This window comes from Mustelus asterias, chromosome 2, assembly GCF_964213995.1.
Source record: "Mustelus asterias chromosome 2, sMusAst1.hap1.1, whole genome shotgun sequence".
In the NCBI taxonomy this organism is placed as follows: Eukaryota; Metazoa; Chordata; class Chondrichthyes; order Carcharhiniformes; family Triakidae; genus Mustelus; species Mustelus asterias.
Genome location: NC_135802.1, coordinates 105,021,651 through 105,040,207, shown reverse-complemented (window position 1 = coordinate 105,040,207; position 18,557 = coordinate 105,021,651). Strand labels below are relative to the sequence as shown.

Here is an 18,557-nt window from a genome sequence, read left to right as displayed (position 1 = left end):
TGATATTTTTGTCAAAATTTTTGGTTATTTGACCTAATTCCCCTTATGTGGTTCAATTTAAAATTTTGTCTGACAATGAAGGGCCTTGGGACATTTCACTACATGAAAGGAACTATGTAAATGGAAGTTGGTGTTGTGATTATGGCAATTGTCTGAGGCAACAAAAACAGGTCAAACTGCATCTGTGGAGAGAAATGGACTTAATGGGCAGAATTTTACGAGATTTTTTCTAAGTGTCCAGCTAGCATTAAAAAGGAAAGAGTTTCTGATCCGTTTTTCAGAAGAATTTTTTTCATGCCCAGTCATATGCACTGACTCCTTGAAAATATGGGCTAGACCAGTTCTAGCCGCTAGAGACGGGGCCTAATTCACCAGACAGCTTGCAACCTGCACAGGAAAAGAACCCAGCTCTGCTGACAGAACCCCCCTGGGCCAGATACACCCTCCCCTCCCCGGACATCGGAGACTACCCCCCAACATTTACTGACTCCTTGCACTTCCTTGCACAAGGCCCCCTCATCACCCCCCTGGCTCCTATGGTTGACTGACATGACCCTCTCCCCTGCCCCCAATCATCACGGAGGCACAAATCCCACCCCAATCACCACACCTGTAAGTGCTGACTTGTCTTCCCCTCCATGGAACAAGGCAAACTGCATTAAACTCACTGGAATCCTCTAACGGGCGTGTGACTCGCCCCAAACTGTCTATAGCTGATTTGCCCTAATAAGGGACAGCTCCATAAAAACCCCAAAGGTGGACAGAAAGGCAGGCCGTGCAGGAAGAAATGGCCTCCAGGAAGACAGCTCCCCATTTTACAGATGCTGATCTGGCCATGCTACTGGAGGTGGTGGAGGCAAGTCAGGACACCCTCTTTCCACCCAGCAGGACGCCATCCCAGAGGAAGGGATAGAAATGCAGCCTAGAAGATGGTGGCAGCATGTGTGAGTGCCAGGACACTGGCCAGGAGAACCAGGAAGCAGTGCCGCAAGAAACTGAATGACCTAATCTGGGCAGCAAGGGTGAGTATTTAACTTCATACAGCATCTGCTCCCTAAATTTACCCCAGATCCCCCCACCCCCAGCATCCTGCATGCTTTCAGCCCCTGACCTCCAAGCACCTCCCTTCTCCCCCTCTCAAGAGTAGCAGGACCCATGCCATCACAGTTTACGTGGCTCCTTCTGTCCCCACAGGAGAATACCCATAATCGCCAGGAGAGGGCGGACGAGATTCTGCGGCTCATGGCTGAGAGGCTTGAGAGCTTGCAGGAGACCCAGCGGGACAGTGCCAAGACACAGAGGGCTATGGCAGCCGCCCTTGAAAACGTGGCCCAGTCACAGAGGGTCATGGCTAAGAGGCTGCAGAGCATGGCCCAATCTCAGAGGGCACTTGCTGTTGCCATTGACAGGTGATGTCCTGTTTTGCAGGAAGGGACCCCGCGTGCCTGGGCCATCTGGCATCATGGCCCCCACTGCTGCTCCCACCCATGTTTCCCCCAACAGCTCAGAAGACTCCTCGGAGGAAGCGGATGAAGGGACCTCCGAGGCCAGGACCAGTTTTGCATCAGCTTCCATCTCACGACTCACCACTCCAGAGACTCTCACATTGGTGGATTGTTAGTGGTGAGGCATCTGGGTCACTCTCTGGTGCACATGACACATCTGCTGATGTGGAGGTGGGAACATCCAAGGCACACAGGGGCCTGCGGAGGCAAGGATTCAGCTGGCCCCAGGCTACATGCTGGTCCTCTGCGATCACTTCTCCCTCAGCTGTTGGAGATGCAGCAGCAGAGCCACAGAATGCAGGAGGGGCTGACGACCACACTGGACCGACTGCATGACTGTTGGGAGGAGTCCCAAAACCTTCAGCAAGACAGCTATTGCCTGTCTTGTGTGGTTCCCAGGCCAACACTGCAAGGGTGGCATCTGCAGTGGAAAGCCTGGGGCAGGAAATCCTCACCATGATGGCAGGGTCCAAGTGATGGCTGAGTCATAGCAGGCCACGGCGGATTCCCAAAGGGCTACAGCCCAGTCACAGCGGGCCACAACCGAGGGACTGAACATGCTTCTCGAAATTCTGCAGCCCATGGCTGAGAGGCTCAAGAGCTTGCAGGAATCCCAGCAGGACAGTGCCAAGACACAGCGAGCTATGGCAGCAGCCCTTGAAAACGTGGCCCAGTCACAGGGGGTCATGGCTGAGGGGCTACAGAGCATGGCCCAATCTCAGAGGGCACTTGCTGCTGCCATTGAGAGGTGGCCCCTGCTGCAGAGGGCCATCACAGAGGGCTTGACCACCATGGCAAAAACACAGGTGGTCCTTCAAAACTGGCAGGGCCAGGTGACGTTGGAGCTTCTGGAGCTCAAGCAGAGAAACCGCCATCCCATGGAGTGACCTAGGGGCCCACAGGAACCCCAAGGTAGGAGGAAGGGCTTGTGCCTATGCCGGGGCCTTCGACCCACGAAAACTGCGGCTACACCTTCTGACTCTCTCCTTCCTGACACCAGGGCACCTCAGGGGCAGCGGGATGGAAGGCGTCATGGACATGTCCCTGACACCTGGAAGCCGGCCAAGGCCCTCAAGGTCCAGGCCCTCCAGAGGACGATTGCCAAGGGCATCATAGGCCATGGGGTGCAGTAGGCAGCTGGGCATCTCCACCTCTGATGTACATCCTAGGGAGACACCGAGATGTAGTGGTAGGCACATAAGGTTAAGACGTTGCAGCAGCACTAAGATGGCACAGGTGAAGGGCAACACCAGGAGATAGAATATTTAGGCACTTTAAAGTCTCACATTCACATGTTTTTATATTATAACTTATTTTGAAAGCACTATTATTAGCAACAATAAATGTTATTTTACCCCACACCTGTGACTAACTGATTTCTAATTAGCCTCTAACAGGAACGTACTTAGGCTGACAGTCACCGGAGGGACCCTGCACGTTGATGTCAATGGGGGAAGCCCCTCAACACACTACTACTGAGAAAATCAAGGCACTCAAATAATTCACTGGCTACAGCGGGTGGCATTCATTGGCAGGGACTCACAACATTTGCCATGACATCACCAGAACCCTTGAGAGATTCCCTTCCCTCCCCCCTCCCCCACCCCACCGTCTTGGCTCCTGCATGGGGGTTTAGTGCTCCCTTACCCACCACCCAGATGTGGACCCAGGTGCCAGTGTGCATGCGGAGCTCAGGTAGGAGTCAGACTAGTTTGCACCAGGGCATCATCACAACGGCGCATAGTGAGTTGTCATCACCCTGCCTGCCTGCCGCAGAAACTTGCTAACACAGCATACCCAGGCCCACCACTCTGGTGTTAGAATGTTGCAGGAGATTGTAGGACTCCAAGGGGTGTTTTACCAATTTTACCACCCCTAATCCCCTCCTGAGGGGGTTGTAATATTCCAGCCAGTGTCAGTGATTGGATTCTCAAGCATCCAACCTGCAGCTATCTTGTTAAAACCTTAAATTTGGGGATTCTGGGAAGGTAAAAGGATTTAATGCATTAACCTGATAAATAGTTTTATCATTGAATCTCTTCTGTGACTGTATGAGTCAATTATTCATAACACTAAGACATTTTGTTAGTTCATATTGCTCGGCCTCAGAATCACAATAAGGCAATGTGGTAGTGAAATATTCATTACATTCTGTATTTTGTCTTCAGAACCGTGTCTATTTATTTATGACCTGTTGACTTACAACATGTAGTAAATATCATAAGTTTATGCTTAGAAACGGTACTACTGACATGTATCATTTGTGTCCTGTATCAACTGAAAACTAAGCCAATTGACGGTTTGCTTATTGAGTGCAAATAACTTGAATAGTTGTCCAGGATCCTTGCTGCTTTCCCATCGAGCATTTATTTAACCACATGAACTTTTAAAAAAAGCTGCAATAGGTGTGTGGTGCTATGATTTGCTGCCAGCACATTTTATTGCCCTAGACTTTACAGAAAAGCAGGTGCTGTGTGGTTCATCATAGTTGTGACAATAAACACTACTAGTCAGCGTCTTACATGCCTGTCACAACTGGTCAAATCATTAGAAAAGTCCTTTTTGCATATCACATCTAATGGCATGTAATTGTGTGGAAACTTAATAAAATTCTAACTACTTAAATAACCAAAAGCAAACTTTCTCTGCCCTCGAGCAACATTTTAGGATTTACCCTTTAAATCTGTTAAAATTGGACTGTCAGAAAATCAAGTTGATATTTATGCCATTAGCTGTTCTGTGTTTTGGTTATAATTCTACAGGATTAATAATTCGTGATCTTACACCTACTGACTGCACAAGAGGGGCCCAAACGGGAAAATGACTGCTGTAAATCTGATTAACAGGGAGGTCATTTACAAAGTTCCTGAAATACGATTGTTTCAGTGTTCCGTAACAAATTATAAATTCTCTTGGGCTTCCATTGTATTTTATATTTACTAATATATAGTCATCCACTACTGCTGTTAAAGCACCTGTTTAGAGGCAACTTGAGAGCCTTAGTTTAGGGTTATGATTGCTTGTGTCTACCCTAGTTGTAACAATGCAAATGTAGATCAAAACATCAAAATTTAGAAGTATTGGAGTGTTATACAATCACAAAATATACCTAACATATCCATCCGATTCTCTGTAGGGTCACCATGTTTGGAAAGGACAATTTGATGAATGCTGAAAATCTTGGAATTGTTTTTGGACCTACATTAATGCGACCCCCTGAACAGAATACACTGGCGACCTTGAATGATATGCGATACCAGAGACTGATTGTCCAGCTGTTGATTGAAAATGAAGATGTCTTGTTCTGATAAAGGAAAACAATATGAAGTAAAATCAGCATTGTAGTTACTATTTGTGACTGAGCTGCAAAAGGCACTGGTGCTAGTATCTCCTGGCAAGGTTGGCTATGTAGACTTAAGAAGTCTGTGGTGCTGCAGATGAATGCCAGTGTATTCCCTGTAGCCTGTTAGGCAGTTTATGTTTAATTAAGAGAATGGAAGTTGGAAAAATGTATCCTATTATACTACATGCTTTCCAACAACAATAGGACAATGTTATATTATACAGGAAAATCTAAGCAAAAATGGTATGTGACTACCACAAGCTACAGAGTTGGTATCTTGCTTTTAAAATCTAAGACATATATGCTCGTTCAGTAAAGCCAATAATCAAAATTCCACTCCAAAGTTAGCTTGGTGCAGAGTGGGTGTATTTTTGTTTGTAATGATAGTATTTACCTGTTTTGTATGTGAATTACATCACAGAAATTTGAATTGCACTAAGTGTCTCAATAAATTGGTATATCAACTAATTTATACCTATACATTTTCCAAGAATTAGTACTCATTAACTTGAATAGATACTTCTGCTACATTTGCAAATTATCAATATACTACAAATGATCAATTTTGTAATAATTGTGGGAAATAATATACCATCCACATGCAGCTATAAAGGATGGTATACCAATAGGTAATATTCTTGATTTTAATTATCAGTGAACACTTTTTCTCTTCTGCTCAAAGTTTCCCCACTGTATTTACACTCAGTCCACAAGGAGATCTAGATTAATTGTCACATTGATGTATTTATGACTGGTGCATAGTGATTCATGGAAGGGCGATTTAATTTGTATATATGTATAAAGCTGTGTTTAGTTATCACTTTGGCACAGATAAGTCACCAAAGTGAAGATTGTAGAAGGAAGGATTTTATGTAGTCTTTCCACTTTATATCTTTTTGTGAGCATTAGCTATAATTCCTGGTCATGATGCTCAGCTGCATTTCAAAACTGTCGAACATCATATCTTCACAGCAAGTTTCTTTCATATGTCACTTTGGTTTAAAAAAAACTGATCAAACCATTCATGTTTTACAATAGCACATTTATAATCTCCTGTGGTCCCCTGGTAGGTGTTGTTAATTCATCTTTTCAAAACAAATATATTTAAACTAGATGAAAAGCTGTTTGTTTTATGAAGTGTTCTGTGGATACGATTTTGATAGTTTTCAAATGCAAATATATGTTTTAACTAAATCAAATGCTGCAGATGTTTAAAAGACCACTTTTTAAATTCTTTTGAGATGTAAATTTTCATTCGTTTAGTGAACTGAGCATAGTCACTGGTACCTGCGTATGAAATATTTTGCTTTCAAAGCTTTTGGCTATTTTATTTCTCATCCAATGTGTAAAATGATATCAGATTTACTTTGTAAATTAAATAATGTACTGTGAAAATTTTATTAAATGTACCATTAAATTTAAATCCTGCAAGTTACTGATTTGTCAATAAATGGCCAGGGAAAAGTTTTTGTCACTACTTCAAGCTCTAAATGTCTGTATTGTAGAGGAAATTTCAATAATATGTGAATTTAAGGATGCATTTTTAAATGGAGATAAGCTGAAACATTTTGCTGCATCTTACAATGTACAGCTGTATGTTTTGTTACCCACTTTAGTAACCTAAGCACATAATTTAGGCAGATACATCAGTGTATTATTGTTGTTGCCACCTTTTGGATGAGCCATTAAACTGAGGCCCTATTTGTGTATCTCAAAAACTGACAACGCAGCATGCAAAAAAAGTGTGCTTGCTAATATTCCTCATTCAGCCAAAAGCAAATTACCTGGTTATTTATCTCATTGTTGCTGGTGAACCCATGTTTTGTACAACTCACCTGCCATGTTTCTAACAGTGACTTAAAGCACTTATGCCCACTAAGTACTTTGAAGCATCTTAAGCTTACATAATCAGAAATAAAGGTCTGTTCATTTTTGTCCTCCTTTTTCATCTAACTGTACAAAACTATGGCTAATGATAGGTACAAATAGGTCCACTGAAATTTTGGAGAATAAGGATATTAATGATAACTTTAATGTTTTATACTATTCTTCCCCTTTCCCCAAAATAATTTATTTAATCAATTTAACTTCCTTTACTTTTAAATTAAACTTGTGCACCTATTTTCTAAGGAACTACACCGCAAAGACTCAGAAATGGGATCCAAATTATCTGCATGCACTACTGAAGGAAGGGGCGCAGCACACCACCTTTGTAAAGGGGTTTATTTGCACACATCTAATGAACATTGACCGTATACAGTGCAGAAAGATGATGATGTGAATCAGTTTGCAATACTGGTTTGCAACCACTGCTGCCATTCTCATACTCTATACCAGCCAACTTAACCTCATATACACCTGAACAAGATGTTGAACAGAATAAAATATCCCCTACAACTCAATTTAAAGGGATCATGAAGTACTCATAGGTTAGTTGCTGGATTATTTTTTCTGGCTGTTGTGCAATTGTACACATTTTTAGAGATTATGTATTCTTGGCTTAACGTTTAATGTAGGGACTGGTCTAGCTGTTCTTGGAGGATGACTGCAAGAGGCTCTGGGGATGACAGCACTTTTCCAGTGGTTGAGGTTAGTTCATATGATATGACAAAAAGCAATTTGGGGGCTTATAATAATCATTAAAAACAAATCTAAATAATAGTTACAAGAAATAATCTGTCAGTTATGATAAATGAATTGTGTTTGTCAACACCTTGTGAAATAAGTCAGAAAAGAACATATCTATACAAATTACCATTAATATCCACTTTTATGCAACAGACTGATATACCAAATTTAAATCAATCTTATTGAGCCTTTCAACTTAAAAATGGGAGAACAATAATATGAGGACTTCTTGAATCTGTTAATCAAAGATAGAACTATACAGTTGGAAAGTGAGAATTATACCAGTTGGACCTCTCGCCGCATCAACGTATTGTCCATGTATCACTTTGGTGTTCAGTTATTTATGTAGTCCTTTGTAAACTAAATGATAACTTGGGTGAAATTCTTTCAATTCGTTGAGCAAGTTGCGGAATTACATCTAATTCAAATGCCGTTGTGTTGATTTAACCACCATAAGGTAAGAAGTTCTGTTCCAAGTCTTGGACACAGTGCCTTTGATCCAATTGTGTCAGTAACTACAGCCAGCAAACCTGTGACAGCTGAACTCCCAATGACAGATTGATGGACTCGTTTGTTTGCTTTGGGTTTACATGGAAGAATGCATATGATAAATCTGAAGTGCAAATTGTGCAACATTTTCAATTACCTGCACCATTTGAGTAAATGTTCCAGAAAAATATGAACTTTGTGTTCAAATGATAACACAACGCTAATCAAGTCCCAAGCACAGAGCCTTGTCCACTGGGAGTAGATTGGGATTTGGATTTGGATTAGGATTTGCTCCCCAAGCTTTAACATCTATTAAAATGAATGGACAGAAAATTCAGTGCAACTTAATTCCTAGTTTGTTATGTATCTTTGGGGAACAGTTATTGGGTTCCCTCTGTAGTGAATATAGTGCCCTGCATATTTAATGACCCGAGACTTGGGAAAATGGGTCAGACTAGGATCAGGTAAAAGATCAATTTATTATCACTTCTGTCAGCATATGCCAGCCCAGTGCATGAGCAAAAGAAAGAGAGAAAATCTGCTCCACCCACCAGCACTGCCTTACTACAGGCTGTAGCGGGCAAGCTGCCTCTCGAGGCATGACAGGTGCAGTGTTGATAACTCTGACTGGACATATTCTGGGAGACGTCACGGAAAGCATCATTTCTGTGATGCAATCTGGCAGAAATTGCATCTGCCAGAGTGGGTTCTAAGGAAATGTGAGAGAAGAAAGCAAACCAACTTCGATTAGGCAGGCAGGATGAATTTTCAGTGATGATGATTAACGTTTAGAGGGAGAAAAAGCTTTACTCACAAGGAGTTCTGTGCAAGGTCCGATGCCAAGGTTTCAATCAGGAATATTAAAAGCTGCTAAAACTGAGGAGAGAATGGCCAGGATTTCCACTGAGTCAGGAGAACCCTTGTTGAGAACGGAGAAACAGCTTTATAGAAGAGTTATTTCGACTCTAGACATTAACTCTGTTTCTCTCCAGATGCTGCCAGACCTGCTGAGTTTATCCAGCATTATCTCTTTTAATTTTAGATTTCCAGCATCTGCAGTATTTTACTTTTATTTCAGTGACTCTCAGACCCTTCTTCAATGTATGCTGGAGCGTTACAGTGACTGCCCTCCTTCCTCCAAGGGGAGCTGTCCATGAATGCCTCTGGAACCTCTTCCGGCACTTAAGGATCTTTTCCCACCCAACCTCAATTTTCAGGCTGGTAGGTACAAAAAGGGAGGGGGGAGTAGAAACATTTAAAAATCTACATCTGAGATGGGAAAGGCGGTGGGGGGTGCCTCCATTAGAAGCCCCCTTCTGATGGCAGGCACCCTCCTGTGAAGCTCCAGCAACTTCCAGATTTCCCTCACCCCCTGACTTATCGTCCAGGAAATCTAACCCCAATGCATCAACTGGTTCTCTTTTATCCGCAGTATAGATTACTTCCTCAAAGAATTCCAGTAAGTTGGTTAAACATGATTTCTCTTTCACAAAACCATGTTGACTCTGCCAGATTGCATTTAACTTATCCAAGTGCCCTATTATAACTTCTTTAATAAAAACATCTCACCTTTTCTCTACGACAGATGTTAGGCTAACTAGCTTGTAGTTCACACATTCTCTCTCCTTACCTTTTTGAACAATGGAGTTAGATTTGCTATCTTCCAATTTAATGGGAACTTCTCTGAATCGAGGGAGTTTTTGAAAATTAAAATCAATGCATCAACTATTTCACTAGACACTTTGTTTAAACCCCAAGATGAAGTCCATAAGGACCTGGGTTCTTATCAGCCCGCATTACCCATTTGTAAACCAATTATCTGATTAAAAGTTAACCAGGATGTCCTAGCCAGCAATGACTTCCTGTGCTTCCAACATAAATCAGAGGGATTACCTTGAGTATCTGTCCCTTGCTAATTGACAATTGAATAAGTGATTAAGATAACACCCCCCAGGAATAAGGTACATAAACAGGCTGGAGAGGGAAGCATCATTTCAGACAGGACAGAGTTTCGAGAGATCAACCAACACTGGCTCCAGCATAATACTTTGGTTAGGTCAAGACGACTTCAGACAGAGGAGAGCTTGTCAAACAGATCTGTGCTGGCTTCCGGCTAACACTCTGGTTAGCTCAGAAGACAGTGAAGACTCTTCCACCTCCTGCTACAGAGATGAGTTTCATCCATCTCTCTGATTCAGGATCAGTAATCCATTTTAAGAAGACTGTTACCACTCGCTATGGAGATCAGCAACCCCTACTTCCCCCAACCATTTGTTCAATCCAGGACCAGTAAACGATTTTTACTTCTTGTGGGTTATTTATGCCTATTTAGCTTATGTATCTTAATAAATTGCTTTAAAATCATCTAGGACTTTGAACCCCTTTTTAGGTCATTTGTAAATCCTGGACCTAAACCTTACTGCCTTCTTTGCCCTTTACCCTGGTCCTTACCAAGTCTTTAGAGTAATGATGGTGTGGATTTCAATTAGCCTAATAAAATTCTTGCTCTTTCTGCAATTTGCTTAGTCCCTCTCACTATTACATGGCATACAGTGTGCATCCAGTATTTGAAACAAATAGATTCTGTTCGTGAAGCCACAAGTACAGCATATTCAATTAATAATGTCACCACTCTAGTTTTCTTATCTCTCCTGAAGATATTGTAACCAGGAACATTAAGCTCCCAATCCTCTTCTTTTTTGACACAGATCATTGTTATTGACAGCACAAATCATTGTGAACGAGTATGATTTGATGGCCATTACAGAGACATGGTTGCAGGATGGTCACGACTGGGAATTAAATATCCAGGGGTATCAGACTATTCGGAGGGACCGACAGGAAGGCAAGGGAGGTGGAGTAACTTTGATATTTAAGGATGACATCAGGGCAGTAGTAAGAGATTATATAGGTTCTATGGAAAAAAAGGTCGAATCCATTTGGGTGGAAATTAGAAATAGTAAGGAGAAAAAGTCACTGATAGGCATAGTCTATAGGCCACCAAATAATGACATCATGATGGGGCGAAAAATAAACAAAGAAATAACTGATGCATGTAAAAATGGTACAGCAATTATCATGGGGGATTTTAATCTACATATCAATTGGTCAAACCAGGTCGGTCAAGGCAGCCTTGAGGAGGAGTCCATAGAATGTATCCACGATAGCTTCCTTGAACAGTACGTAATGGAACCTATGAGGGAGCAAGCTGTCCTAGATCAGGTCCTGTGTAATGAGACAGGAATAATTAATGATCTTGCAGTTAGTGATCCGCTCAGAAGAAGCGATCACAGTATGGTTGAATTTAAAATACAGATGGAGCGTGAAAAGGTAAAATCCAATACCAGTGTCTTGTGCTTAAACAAAGAAGACTACAAAGGGATGACAGAGGCGTTAGCTAAGGTAGACTGTGAGCAACAACTTTATGGTGGGACAATTGAGGAACAGTGGAGGATTTTCAAAGCGATCTTTCACAGTGCTCAGCAAAAGTATATGCCAGTGATAAGAAAGGACTGCAGAAAAAGAGATAATCAGCCATGGATATCTAAGGAAATAAAGGAGGGTGTCAAATTGAAAGAAAATGCATACAAAGTGGCAAAGATTAGTGGGAACCTAGAGGATTGGGAAATCTTTAAAGGTCAACAGAAAGCCACGAAAAAAGCTGTAAAGAAAAGTAAGATGGCTTATGAGAGTAAACTAGCTCAGAATATAAAAACAGCAAAAGTTTCTACAAATATATAAAATGAAAAAGAGCGGCTAAAGTAAACATTGGTCCTTTAGAGGATTAGAAGGGGAATGTAATAACTGGAAATTACAAAATGGCTGAGGCATTGAACAGGTATTTTGTGTCGGTCTTCACAGTGGAAGACACAAATAACATGCCAAAAATTGATGACAGGAAGGCTATGGCAGGTGAGGACTTAGAAACTATTATCACGAAAGAGGTAGTGTTGGGCAAGTTAATGGGGCTAAAGGTAGACAAGTCTCCTGGTCCTGATGGAATACATCCCAGGGTACTAAAGGAGATGGCAGGAGAAATAGCAAATGCACTAGTGATAATTTACCGAAATTCACTGGACTCTGGGATGGTTCCCGCAGATTGGAAAACAGCAAATGTGACGCCACTGTTTAAAAAAGGAGGTAGACAAAAGGCGGATAACTATAGGCCGGTTAGCTTCTGTAGTAGGGAAAATGCTTGAATCTATCATCAAGGAAGAAATAGCGAGACATCTGGATATAAATTGCCCCATTGATAAGACGCAGCACGGGTTCATGAAGGGAAGGTCATGTTTGACTAATTTGGTGGAATTCTTTGAGAATTCTTTGTGCAGTGGACAATGGGGAACCTGTGGATGTGGTGTATCTGGATTTCCAGAAGACATTTGACAAGGTGCCGCACTAAAGACAGCTACATAAGATAAAGGTGCACAGTGTTACGGGTAATGTATTAGCATGGATAGAGGGTTGGTTAACTAACAGAAAGCAAAGAGTGGGGGTAAATGGCTGCTTTTCCTGGTTGGCAATCAGTGACGAGTAGTGTGCCTCAGGGATCAGTGTTGGGACCGCAATTGTTTATGATTTACATAGATGATTTGGAGTTGGGGACCAAGTGTAGTGTGACAAAATTTGCAGATGACACTAAGGTGAGTGGCAGATCAAAGTGTGCAGCGGATGCTGAAAGTCTGCAAAGGGATATAGATAGTCTAAGTGAGTGGGTGACGGTGTGGCAGATGGAATACAATGTTGGTAAATGTGAGGTCATCCATTTTGGTAGAAATAACAGCAAAAAGAAATTATTTAAATGGTAAAAAATTGCCGCATGCTGCTGTGCAGAGGGATCTGGGTGTCCTTGTGCAAGAAGCACAAGGAGTTGGTTTGCAAGTGCAGCAGGTAATTAAAGCGGCAAATTGAATTTTGACTTTCATTGTTAGAGGGATGCAGTTTAAAAACAGCGAGGTTATGTTGCAGCTGTATAAGGTGCTGGTGATGCCACACCTGGAGTACTGTGTACAGTTTTGGTCTTCTTACTTGAGAAAGGATATACTGGCACTGGAGGGGTGCAGAGGAGATTCATTAGGTTGATTCCGGAGTTGAGAGCATTGGCTTATGAGGAGAGACTGAGTAGACTGGGGCTATACTCATTGGAATTCAGAAGAATGAGGGGAGATCTTATAGAAACATATAAGATTATGAAGGGAATAGATAAGATAGAAGCAGGGAAGTTGTTTCCACTGACAGGTGAGACTAGAACTAGGGGGCATGGCCTCAAAATAAAGGGAAGCAGATTTCGGACTGAGTTGAGGAGGAACCTCTTCACACAAAGGGTGGTGAATCTGTGGAATTCCCTGCCCAGTGAAGCAGTTGAGGCTACCTCATTGAATGTTTTTAAGGCAAGGATAGATAAATTTTTGAACAGTAAAGGAATTAAGGGTTATGGTGAACGGGTGGGTAAGTGGAGCTGAGTCCACGAAAAGATCAGCCATTACCTTATTGAATGGCGGAGCAGGCTCAAGGGGCCAGATGGCCTACTCCTGCTCCTAGTTCTTATGTTCTTATTGCTGTTATAATCATAATTTTTAAAAAATACTTTTCCAATTCAATCAAATCAAATCCAATTCAGAGTCTCAACAAGTTGAGACATTTCAGATCCAGGCTGACAAGACAGGGCGAGCGATCAAACCACCCTGTCCTGGGCCTGATCTACATGAGCCAAGCTGATTGGAGAGGGGGAGGTTCCTCCTCCAAGACTTGAGCTCATTTGCATCTTAGCCAAAAGGCCGAGATGCCGCTTTAAAAAATTGCTTCATTGTAACCAAATGACCTCAACCAAGTGCGGCCGACCATGGGCTGCCGACCATACTACACTTGATCTTAGCCAAAAGGCCGAGAAGGCTGTTATAATCATAATCCTATTGACAATGTTCGCCTGTAGCTCACTAACCTTATCTACCACAGTTTGTGCTTTAATATACACGCTCTTGAAACCCATCTTAGTCCACCTCACATTTCCCCCTGTTTGATTCCTACTATTTTGAACTACTCTTTATCCTCCAAGTCCTCTGCACACTTTGTCTTCCCTTTCTAATATTTCATCCTAGTCCACCATCTCCTGCCAAGTTAGATAGCCTTTCCAAGAGCTCATTGATCCCAACGCTGTTAAAGTACAACCTGCACATTAGTTCCCTCCAACACTGTTTTCCCAGCTATGGGTTAACCTGTCCTATCTTATTGTTCCTATTTCAGACCCTTTTTTTTCCTTCATCATTGGTTCCAAAGTGAACCAAAACATGCCAAGTTCTTCAGTCGGTTGGGACATGTCCTCAGACTTTTGTATCTTTTTCCCAACGGAAGAAGGTGGAAGAGCATATGTCTGGGGTGCATGGAGTCTTTAATTATGCTGGATGCTTTTCCAAGGCAGCGGGAAGTGTAGACGGAGTCAAAGGGTGGAAGGTTGGTTTGAGTGATGGACTGGGGCTTCCTTCACAATCCTTTGTAGTTTTTTGTGGTCTTGGACAGAGCAGGAGCCATACCAAGCGGTGATACAACCAGAAAGAATGCTTTCTATGGTGCACCTGTAAAAGTTGGAGAGAGTCATGGTGGACATGCCAAATTTTCTTCATTATGAAGTGCTTTGAAAGGCTAGTCATGATGTGAATCAATTCTGGCCTCCCAGATTGCCTGGATCCACTATAGTTCTAACGGGCTAATGTCATTTGCCCCCTCTATCTCTGATGAAGGGTTATCTAGACTTGAAACGTTGGTTCTATTCTCTCCCCACAGATGCTGTCAGACCTGCTGAGATTTTCCAGCATTTTCTGTTTGTTTCAGATTCCAGCATCCACAGTATTTTGCTTTTGCCCTCTGTCTCTCTCTTAAAAGTATTGTGTCCAGATTTGCCAAGTAACCATTTTGCCAGACAAACCAAAAAACAGTTAATTGTATGCTTCTTTGTTTTAACTTCATGAACTGCAAAAAAAATCCCCTTGAGCTATCCTCTCATTCTGCCATCTATACTGATGTGTGGGGGCCTGGGCAGATATGTCTGACATATGAATGGTGGTTGCGATTTACCTAGTTTCTTTTTAAATTGGGAAATAGTTTCAATAAACTTACTTTGTTCTTTGTTTACCTAAGAAAATCCATCTAATTCTTTATAATCTGAAACAGTGGAACTCCTGCAATGTTGGCAAAGCACACCCTCTCTAAATTCACAAAAAAACCTTGTTACTGTCAGACCTGGAGTGGTAGAATACAGTAGTAATTTCAGCCTCCTCACATGGTCATACCACCTTGATCTTGGCACCAACAGGTACAGAAACACTCGTTGATTCCAGCAGGTCAGGCAGCAATTGTGGGGAGGAACAGAGTTAACGTTTCAGGTTGAAATTGCCTTTCATCAGAACACCACAACCTGAAACGTTAACTCTATTTCTCTCCACAGATGCAGTCTGACCTGCTGAGTTTTCATAATATTTTTTGTTTTTATCTCAGATTTCCAGCACCTCCAGAATTTTGTTTTTGTACCTGTTCATCCCCTTGTGCATCGAATCCTTGATAATAATAATCTCGCCAAGGCTAGTCCTCCAATACAACACTGTTGTATTAAAACAAAGAAAAGGCCACATCCTCAGCTTACAACAAATCAAGGCCAGTGCTCTACACCCTACATAACCTACAGTCCAGGCTATGAGTGCAGGTTTTAAACTCCCACAGCTTGTCCCTCATTGAGCAAGCTCCTGCTCGCTCAATAGGAAAACTCATATTCCACGTAGTTCATGGGGAAATCTATTAATGATGCCCCATGTCCTTAGTGGCCATTATCGCACCTATGATCACTGTATTTCTTTTCTATACCTCCTGTGTAGTCATTTACTGTGTGGATGGGTCCTTGATTGCATTCACCCAAGATGCCGTCACCTTTTCTACTGAAAAATAATTTGAGTGCTGTATGCTGGACGATTCCTGCCCTGTCAGCCTCTTTCTACGCTTAAACCATTAAGTGTTTTTCTCCTAAAATCTCTGTAGCTGCAGTGTGGTCATCTCCTAGGAAGTGTGATCTGGGGAAATTTCAGTCCGCTGTATGCACTGCAGTGATTACAGACACTTGAAGAGGTAACAAGGAAGTTAGATAAAGAAGAACCAGTGGACGTGATTCACTTAGATTTCCAGAAGGCCTTGGACAAGGTGCCGCATAGGAGACTGTTAAATAAGTTAAGTGCCCATGGTATTAAGGGTAAGCTGACTGGCAGAAGGCAGAAAGTGGGGATAAAGGAGTCTTTTTCAGGATGGCAGCCGGTGACTAGTGGTGTGCCTCAGGGGTCAGTGCTGGGACCACAACTTTTCACCATATACATGAACGATTTGGAGGAACAAAGAACAATACAGCACAGGAACAGGCCCTACAGCCCTCCAAGCCTGTGCAGCTCCTTGGTCCAAACTAGACCATTCTTTTGTATCCCTCCATTCCCACTCCGTTCATATGGCTATCTAGATAAGTCTTAAACGTTCCCAGTGTGTCCGCCTCCACCACCTTGCCTGGCAGCGCATTCCAGGCCCCCACCACCCTCTGTGTAAAATATGTCCTTCTGATATCTGTGTTAAACCTTCCCCCCTTCACCTTGAACCTATGACCTCTCGAGAATGTCACCACCGACCTGGGGAAAAGCTTCCCACCGTTCACCCTATCTATGCCTTTCATAATTTTATACACCTCTATTAAGTCTCCCCTCATCCTCCGTCTTTCCAGGGAGAACAACCCCAGTTTACCCAATCTCTCCTCATAACTAAGCCCCTCCATACCAGGCAACATCCTGGTAAACCTCCTCTGTACTCTCTCCAAAGCCTCCACGTCCTTCTGGTAGTGTAGCGACCAGAACTGGACGCAGTATTCCAAATGCGGCCGAACCAACGTTCTATACATCTGCAACATCAGACCCCAACTTTTATACTCTATGCCCCGTCCTATAAAGGCAAGCATGCCATATGCCTTCTTCACCACCTTCTCCACCTGTGACGTCACCTTCAAGGATCTGTGGACTTGCACACCCAGGTCCCTCTGCGTATCTACACCCTTTATGGTTCTGCCATTTATCGTATAGCTCCTCCCTACATTATTTCTACCAAAATGCATCACTTCGCATTTATCAGGATTGAACTCCATCTGCCATTTCTTTGCCCAAATTTCCAGCCTATCTATATCCTCCTGTAGCTTCTGACAATGCTCCTCACTATCTGCAAGTCCTGCCAATTTTGTGTCATCCGCAAACTTACTGATCACCCCAGTTACACCTTCTTCCAGATCGTTTATATAAATCACAAACAGCAGAGGTCCCAATACAGAGCCCTGCGGAACACCACTAGTCACAGGCCTCCAGCCAGAAAAAGACCCTTCCACTACCACTCTCTGTCTTCTGTGACCAAGCCAGTTCTCCACCCATCTAGCCACCTCCCCCTTTATCCCATGAGATGCAACCTTTTTCAAGGAATTGAAGGCACTGTTGCTAAGTTTGCAGATGATACAAAGATATGTAGAGGGACAGGTAGAGGAAGCAGAGGGGCTGCAGAAGGACTTGGACAGGTTAGGAGAGTGGGCAAATAAGTGGCAGATGGAATACAATGTGGAAAAGTGTGAGGTTATGCACTTTGGATGGAGGAATGGAGGCATAGATTATTTTCTAAATGGGAAAATGCTTAGGAAATCAGAAACACAGAGACTTGGGAGTCATTGTTCAAGATTCTCTTAAGGTTAACGTGCAGGTTCAGTCGGCAGTTAGGAAGGCAAATGCCATATTAGCATTCATGTCGAGGGGGCCACTGGGCCCATTGAGTCTGCTCCGCCATTCAATTATGGCTGATATTTTTCTCATCCCCATTCTCCTGCCTTTTCCCCATAACCCCTGAGCCCCTTATTAATCCAGAACCTATCTATCTCTGCCTTAAAGACATTCAATGACCTGGCCTCCACAGCCTTCTGCGGCAAAGAATTTCAGAGATCCACCACTCTCTGGCTGAAGAAATTCCTCCTCATCTCTGTTTTAAAGGATCATCCCTTTAGCCTGAGGTTGTGCCTTCTGGTTCTGGTTTTTCATACTAGTGGAAACATCCTCTCCACGTCCACTCTATCCAGGCCTCGCAGTATCCTGTAAGTTTCAATAAGATCCCCTCTCATCCTATTAAACTCCAATGAGTACAGACCCAAAGTCCTCAACCGTCCCAGAAACGACAAGCTCTTCATTCCAGGGATCATTCTTGTGAACCTCCTCTGGACCCTTTCCAAGGCCAGCACATCCTTCCTTAGATAGGGGGCCCAAAACTGCTCACAATACTCTTGTGTATGCATAAAGGGGTCAAACCTTTGTTTGACACCCCTACTATAAGACTAGTTGTCCTAAATCAGTTTAAGAACATAAGAACATAAGAAATAGGAGCAGGAGTAGGCCATCTGGCCCTTCGAGCCTGCCCCGCCATTCAACAAGATCATGGCTGATCTGAAGCGAATCAGTTCCACTTACCCGCCTGCTCCCCATAACCCCTAATTCCCTTATCGATCAGAAAACTATCTACCCGTGATTTAAACATATTCAACGAGGAAG

The 18,557-nt window shown here is 42.9% G+C and overlaps 1 protein-coding gene across 2 annotated transcripts in view; it reads left to right on the top strand.

Moving 5' to 3' along the window:
• The window catches only part of chn2 (chimerin 2), a 336,658-nt gene extending 329,873 nt beyond the window's left edge, over positions 1-6,785 (top strand). Inside the window, exon 13 of one of the 2 annotated variants that reach the window (XM_078239728.1) lies at positions 4,642-6,785. In XM_078239728.1, coding sequence (XP_078095854.1) covers positions 4,642-4,813 — 172 coding nt within the window. In that variant the 3' untranslated portion in view covers positions 4,814-6,785. The remainder of the gene's footprint in view (positions 1-4,641) is intronic. The other variant, XM_078239735.1, reaches the window with a different exon arrangement.
• Positions 6,786-18,557: the final 11,772 nt, after the last annotated feature.